This window comes from Sinocyclocheilus rhinocerous, unplaced genomic scaffold (genome assembly GCF_001515625.1).
Source record: "Sinocyclocheilus rhinocerous isolate Xijiao unplaced genomic scaffold, SAMN03320098_v1.1 scaffold2647, whole genome shotgun sequence".
NCBI lineage: Eukaryota > Metazoa > Chordata > Actinopteri > Cypriniformes > Cyprinidae > Sinocyclocheilus > Sinocyclocheilus rhinocerous.
Window position 1 is genome coordinate 129,139 of NW_015639108.1, and position 7,879 is coordinate 137,017.

General features: G+C 40.8%; 1 protein-coding gene across 1 annotated transcript in view; it reads left to right on the forward strand.

Annotated features, from left to right (window-relative positions):
* The first annotated feature begins 6,885 nt into the window (after positions 1-6,885).
* Positions 6,886-7,879, forward strand: part of LOC107751031 (zinc finger and SCAN domain-containing protein 12) — a 10,968-nt gene continuing 9,974 nt past the window's right edge. The window contains exon 1 of the mRNA XM_016566600.1: positions 6,886-7,131. Coding sequence (XP_016422086.1) covers positions 6,966-7,131 — 166 coding nt within the window. The 5' untranslated portion in view covers positions 6,886-6,965. The remainder of the gene's footprint in view (positions 7,132-7,879) is intronic.

The window sequence follows — 7,879 nt, forward strand, 5'->3', positions numbered from 1 at the left end:
CGAAATCCTTGCACACAAATTGAGTAGCATTATCAGTCATTATAGTGTGCGGAATACCATGTACTGAAAAATGTCTTTTCAACTTCGCAATGACTGTGCTGCTTCGCATGTCAGAAAGGTAGTCCAGCTCGAACCAGCCAGAGAAGGAATCCACAAGGACTAAATGTGTTTTTCCATGCCAATCAAATAGGTCAGCAGCCGTGAAAGACCAGGGAAGATCCGGGATTTCATGCAGCTGCAGTGGTTCTTTCACCTGATGAGGTTTGAGTGCATTGCAGGGTGCGCAACGAGAGATTTCAGTGTCAATATCAATGTACATCGATGGCCAGTACATTGTTTCCTTAGCCCTGCGCTTTGTTGCTGCAATGCCAGGATGGCCCTGATGTAGCTGGCCTACATAAAATTTTTGCAAAACGGGAGGGATAATAAATCTCTCCCCACGAAGCAGCAAGTCATCCTGAATGGTCAGCTCATCTCTCATTGAAAAGAAGGAACGCAAGGAATACGGAAGTTCTTTCGAGGTGGCTGGCCAGCCATTCCTAATCATATCAGAAAGCTGTTGGCATGTGACATCTTTTTGTACAGCAGCCCTGAGTTCATCTATGCGACGGGAGGAGAGTACTTGGACAGTCATGACCTCCAGTAGGTCATCTGTGAGTTGTGGGTCAGATGTGGAGAGGTGGGCTCGGGACAAGGCATCAGCCACAAACAGCTCCTTGCCACGTTTGAAAATAACATCCAGATGGTAACGCTGCAGTTTCATCATCATACCCTGTAAACGGGGTGAGGTCGTGTGGAGTGGCTTTCTGATTATGGTTATCAAGGGCTGATGATCAGTTTCTACAGTGGCTGGGCGGCCGTAGATGAAATCATGGAACTCTTCCACCCTCAATACCACGACTGAGGTGAGTCCCTTGAGCAAGGCTCAACTGCGACCCCCAACTGCTCCCCGGGCACCGCAGCAAAACTGGCTGCCCACTGCTCCGGGTGTGTGTTCACGGTGTGTGTGTGTTCACTACTCACTGCTGTGTGTGTGCACTTGGATGGGTTAAATGCAGAGCTCAAATTACGAGTACGGGACACCATACTTGGCCACACGTCATGTCACTTTCACTTTTTTCACAGGCCGTGCCATTCCAGCTGTCACGTATTCTTTTAATTTGTGAAAATAAAGATGTTTTTTCATGATCATACTGGTTGTGGAGTAATATTAAATGTCAGTAGCTTACTGTCTCACTTGACTAAAATAAAACAGCAGCCTGTACATTTTACCAAATGAATGTTAACAAAAGTTTCATTTTTAGGTGAAGTATTCCTTTAACACCTCAGTTTGTCATTTCCCAGTTAAAAGCTGAAGGAGGCATTCTGTGTTTCCCGTGGTATTTGACACGTTAAGAGACAAGCATGTTAGTAGCGACAGGAAGGATGCAGGAATAGGTAAAGAAATTTGTAATTTTGTAATCAGTCCTTTACCTCAGTTTTGTATTAGACGGAATAGATCATTCCAGTGGTAGCTCACTTTATGCTGATGATGTGACCTTATGGATGAGAGGGACTCGTATAAAAACATTTATGAATGTTATAGTGGATATAATACAGAAAATGCAGAATGCTGATTGTTGGTCCTGGAAATGGAGATTTAGATTTTTAGCTGATAACTAAAATAGTCTTTGTTTAGGGTATCTGAACTTAAAGTTATATGGGAATGTAGAAAAAGTTATGGCTGTTCCATTTTTAAGTAGGCTATGCTTTTTGATGTTGCCTAACGGGAATAGAAGGCAGGGTGCAGACAAAACTAACATTTAGACAGTATATGTGGGACGGGTTAGAACAGTTTTAGACTAATGATGTGCAGGTTATGGATCAGCATCAAAAAGACAGGATTTTTTTTTTAACCAATCAGAAATTATTTGTCATGGTGGTTTATATGGTTTGTTGACATTGGGTTGACTGGTATGTCTTTGAACGCCAGGTTTTGGACAAAGTGTTTGTCACTGAAGCCTAATTCACTTGTCTAAATACATGGTTATGTTGAAGTAGGTTGACTGGAAGCAAAGAACATTTCTCATATAATATAAACTGTAATAATTATGCAAATGGAATCTTCACTAATAGGTGTTTTTTTGTTTCACGGTCTCATCTTTGGGATGTCCTGATGGTACAAGAGACTGACAGATTCAGCTGCACCCTACTTCACCTCTGTTTTATTTATTTTTGTTTTATTCTATAAACTACTAACAACATTTCTCCCAAATTCCAAATAAACACATTGTCATTTAGATCATTTATTTGCAAAAAATGACAACTGGTCAAAATAACAAAAAAAGATTAGGCGTTTTAAGGACGCAAATAATGCAATGAAAACAGGTTTGTATTCATTTTTAAACAACACAATACTAATGTTTCAACTTCGGAAGAGTTCAGAAATCAATATTTGGTGGAATAACCCTGATTTTCAATCACGGCTTTCATGCGTCTTGGCATGCTCCCCACCAGTTTTTCACATTGCTGTTGAGTGACTTTATGCCACTCCTGACTCGAAAAATTTAAGCAGCTTGGCTTTGTTTGATGGCTTGTGACCATCCATATTTCTCTTCATCAATTTATTTTTTTATTTTTTTTTGGACTAAAGTCCCTATTCATGAAATCCTTCTTTTAATCTTCATTTGAATACATATATTGTATGTATTCAAATGTTATATATATAATAGTTTGGTTGAACATTTGATTTGTTATCTCATATTTTACATGAAAACATTTGGCTGAATCTACCCTGATAGCATCTCTCCCCATTAAAATTCTGTTTACTTCCCACAAGGTTACATCTTGCCGTTCAAGATGGAGAAAACTGAGATTTCTTATATTATCACCATGTTAAAGATGCTCTAAGAATTGCTCGGAAATCCATGCACACTACACACATTTAGCCTAATCTAAGTTTGCTTCTGGGGTTACATTTCAGCTAGGATGCTGCCTTAAAAACTAAGGCAGATCACTAGGTTTTCAACAAAGCCGGTGTCTGCTTTACATTATACACATGATAATTATGTGGAAACCTTGGACTATCTAACATGGGTCGCCGTGATTTTGCCAAGCACCAAGTATTTTTTTCCCCAAAAGAAAATTACTTCAATATATTGACGTGACATGTGGCCAAGTATGGTGACCAATACTCGGAATTAGTGCTCTGCATTTATCCCATCCAAAGTGCACACACACACCGTGAACACACACCCAGAGCAGTGGCCAGCCATTTTTGCTGCAGCGCCCAGGGAGCAGTTGGAGGTTCGGTGCCTTGCTTAAGGGCACCTCAGTCGTGATATTGAAGGTGGGAGAGAGGGCTGTACATTCACTCCCCCCACCTACAATCCCTGCGATTCTGATTCTGATTCTGAGAGCTCAGCCTCAGCGGAGCTGACAGTGCGCTACACACCAAACACTCTCCAACCAATCACAGACGACCCCCTGACAGGCCCCCATGCGATTGGATGTATATACCCGCCCAGAGAACCAATCAGATCACTCAAAATTCAAACTCAGCCGCTTTGCTGAGAGACCACTTATGCCGTGGTACTAAGATAGGACGTTATAGGCAGTATGCATATATATAAGCATGTAATGCAAAGTATAATAATGCAGACACTGGATGTGAGAAGTGCGGCCGGGCACAACGATAACAGTATGCACACTCAACTAGCAGCCGTAGCCAGTACTAGTGCATAAATATAAGAGGCCATAAACAAGCTGGTGCACACCGCGAGTACAGAGACGAACTGCCGTCTTGTGCCTTGCTAACCCTTAAGCAGTAATACAGTGAAAGGGCGAAGCGCACGATAGCACTATGTATCACAAGCTCGCTCCAATGGCACTACGTGAGCACCACTGTCTGGGTACGGTGGTTTCCCCGCCTCCGAATTCCAACTATACGACCTAGTCGAAACCATATAGAGTCAAGTGGCTAGAATCCGCATGTGGAAGCACAGGTCGAGCTCACCAACAAGACCTATGAGGCCAAGGAGCACACGTCCAAATTGTAAAATCTGGCGAAGGTATTCAGTGAAGACCATCCAGCCGCCATACAAATGTCTACAAAAGGATGATAGAAACGCCCTTAGTCCAAGCCCACGAGGAGGCGACCGCTCTCGTCGAATGAGCTCTAATGCCAATAGGGCTATCTATACCCTGGATAGAATAAGCCTAAGCAATCGCATCGACTACCTAATGCGATAGCCGCTGCTTAGAAAGAGGCTGCCGTTTAGTTCCGCCTCCAAAGCACACAAATAGCTCCTCAGATTGACATAACTGAGTCGTGCGGTCAACATAAACATGCAAAGCTCGTACCGGACATAGAACATGATGAGGGGCAATGTCTGAGGAGGCTCTGGAGTGAAAGCAGAAAGCATCACCACTTGTGCTCTGAACGGCGTCGAGAGCAACTTGGGCACGTAGCCCAATCTTGGTTTAAGTCTGACATTACAATCACCTGGCCCAAACTGCATGCAAGCAGCATTCACAGATAGCGCCTGTAAGTCCCCCACGCGCTTGACCGAAGCGAGGGCGAGCAGCAGAGCGGGTTTAAGCGAGAGCTCCTTCAGACCGATACACTGAAGCGGCTCAAAAGGCGGCAGAGCCAGCGCTCTCAGCACCAGACCCCAGGATGGCACAGTGGGAGGGTGAGATGGCTGCAACATAAACCTTGAGAGTGGAAGGCTTACTGTCCGGAGCATCGATGGGTCCCGAACACAGCGTGCAATAGCTTGACATGCTGAAACGCCAAGAGGGAAATCCGTCTTCTTGCGTCTTCTCCACAGTTGTCTTGAAGTAGGATGCTTGAAAGAGGAAGATTCTGAGTTCATGCCGCCAAGGCGGCGCATTATATAGTGGTGAGGCTCTGCCCTTTTTTGCCGTCTTGGCTGGCATTGGCCAGTATGAAGTGCAACTTCACTGGCGTTGTGCAATAAGATTTCAGGTATAGGTTAAGAAAGGAAGGGAGTCCCCGTCGCGTCAGATTCCTGATGCAATGTCGAAGTGAACCGTCTTCGAAAGGGAACTAGTACTCCACACAGCCGGGATAAGGGATAGTACTTTAATAGTATATTAAAGGGATAGTACTTTGTTAGTAGTACTTTTGTTACTGCAAAAAAAAAATAATTAAGAGGGTTGATAGAGGAATGTGGGTAACAAAACAGTTTTGGTTACCATTGACTTCCTTTGTATTGTTGATAAATAGATTTTTAAGCATTTTACATATTCCAAAATAATAACTCATGGCAGTAACACATTTAAACAATATATTTTTTTCAGCTATTCATTTTAATAGTTAACTTTTAACTATTTTAGAATTTTTCGGATCATCGAAATAAGATCACTTCTTAAAGTTTTGGAGGGTGGCAGTATTGCAACAAATGGTAGGCTAATCACCATAAGGCACAAAAGAAGATGACAAAGAAAAGACGACAAAGAAGAAAATATTACTTTAGCAGTGCAGGCACAGTCTTTAAGAATAGGTGCCTTTAGATTTTCCCCAATACCTGCAATGCAGATGAAGATGGGGAAAATACCTTTATCTGTCTGTAGACTGAAAGTAAAAATGGCATATTGGGTCAGTTTGAAGGGATGTGATATAAAACATCCAGTGTAGTCCAGCGAGTGTTGGGAACATGAGAACAGAAGTGTCGATGGACACGACTTTTGGATGGACAGCAAATAAAAATGCTCAAATAGTGGACATTATAGAAATATTGATTAATCCTACTGTTGCGCTGCCAAGTATATCGCTGTTAGTAAATATGTCCAGAGTTGATCTCAGACTTAAGAAAAAAACAAAACAAGACATCTGTCCCAAAAGAGTTTATTCTCCAATTTATTTAGCAAGAATATGTGTTAGAACTAAACATATTTATAGATGGTTCTAATGATTCTATTTCAGGTCAAACACAAAAATCAAAGTAAGCAGATGTACAACCTATGGATGTTGTCATATGCTCTGATTCATCTTCAGCTTTATCAAGCAAATTAAGTGGACAGTCTAAATCAAGTAAAAATTTAATATATGAGTTCAGAGTTTCTATTAAACTTGCAAAAATCAACAATATGACCCTGAGTTTTTTTCAGTAGTACCTGCAATGGCAATGAAATGGTTGACAGATTGGCAAAACAAGCAGCTGATCACTTGGATGTAGACATTCAAGTAAAGAACAGAAAAATAAAAATAGAATAATAAGAATAGAAAAAAAATGGCAGCATAAGGAAACTAGGGGGAGACAAATTTAAACCATATCTACGATACCATAATCACTCATTTCCTCCAGTTTAAATCAGCCATTATTAAGAAGAACATAGAAACTTGAAACAGGATTGTTTATGTACTGTGGTCAAGAAGAGTTGAGCATGTAACATTACAGTGCAAGGCATATGAAGAAGAAAGAGAAAGTTTGCACAGATAAATGTGCATTACAATATCTCATTTGTTCCCTGGGACAAGCAAAATATACAGGATAATATTAAACTATCTTAAAACAACCGGTTTAAATGGAAGGATGTAAGTAGGACGAATATTCAAATCGGATGAGTGTTTTTCTTCTCCTCTCTGTGAACGCTTCACACCCCTGTCCAGTTTGCGGCGGTAATGCAGCATTTTAGCTGGGTTGCCAACCACAATAAAACATCAAAAGAAGAAGCAGAAGCAGAAGTGTTGGAATCTGGAGATTCATTTTATCTGTAAAATCAATTCTTAATAACAAGGACTATAAAACAACAAAGGCCGTTGGAAAAATGTTACACCTCACTGGATTTTATGAGAGAATTTAATCTCTAAGCGCAGTTCTTCAAATGGACTGAGAAGGGCAGCAATACGCTTTTGATGCGTCTAGTCTGCCGCAAATTCTGTAAGAAGAAGAAGAAACAGAAGCAGCAAATAGACGGAAGAGAGAGTTTGTAACAAAAAAACCAAAAAAAAAATCAAGATGGGACTTGTGTCTATTCAATCGTTTTTAATGAAGCGCATGACAGCAGTAGCTGAAGAAATATTTAACGCTCTCAAAGACAATATCATTGAATACGAGCAGGAGATAGAGCGCCTGAAGCAGGAGAATTGTTGTCTGAGGAGCGCACTTACTGAAACACGCCATGGTCAGTCAAACATTCACTATAAACTATTTTAATTTTCTCGGTCCGTGTAAATACCATGCTTTTTTAGGCATGAACAATGATGGCACTATGGAATTAATTGAAATACTTTGTACCACGTAACCATCATGTTATATGCATATGGTGTCATTATAAGCTGTAACCTTATAGTTATCAACGCCAAACATTAAGTGTACTTAGCTCATATTGTAATGAGTGCCAATAATTATATACATTTCATTTAAATGATAATTATTACTTTTTAAATTTTTTTTTATTTAACACTGTAAAGCCTGACGTGAAATAATAGTAGGCTATAACCAGGGCTGCATTAAAGGGGTCATATGATGCTGCTAAAAAGAACATTATTTGGTGTATTTGGTGTAATGAAATGTGTTTATGCGGTTTAAGGTTAAAAAAACACATTATTTTCCACATACTGTACATTATTGTTTCTCCTATATGCCCCGCCTTTCTGATTTGCGTTGATTTTTACAAAGCTAATCGGTCTAAAAAAGCGAGGTGTGCTGTGATTGGCCAGCTATCCAGTGCGTTGTGATTGGCCGAATACCTCAAGCGTTTGATGGAAATGTTACGCCCCTTGCCATATTGTGATGATGCCCTGTCAGGCCGGAGCGATGATTCAAAAACATGAAAACCCATTATAAACGAGGCATTCGATGCATCCAGTCATCCAGGACATAAATATGGATTATAATGACTTATACTGTATTTTTACGCGTTGCGTTGC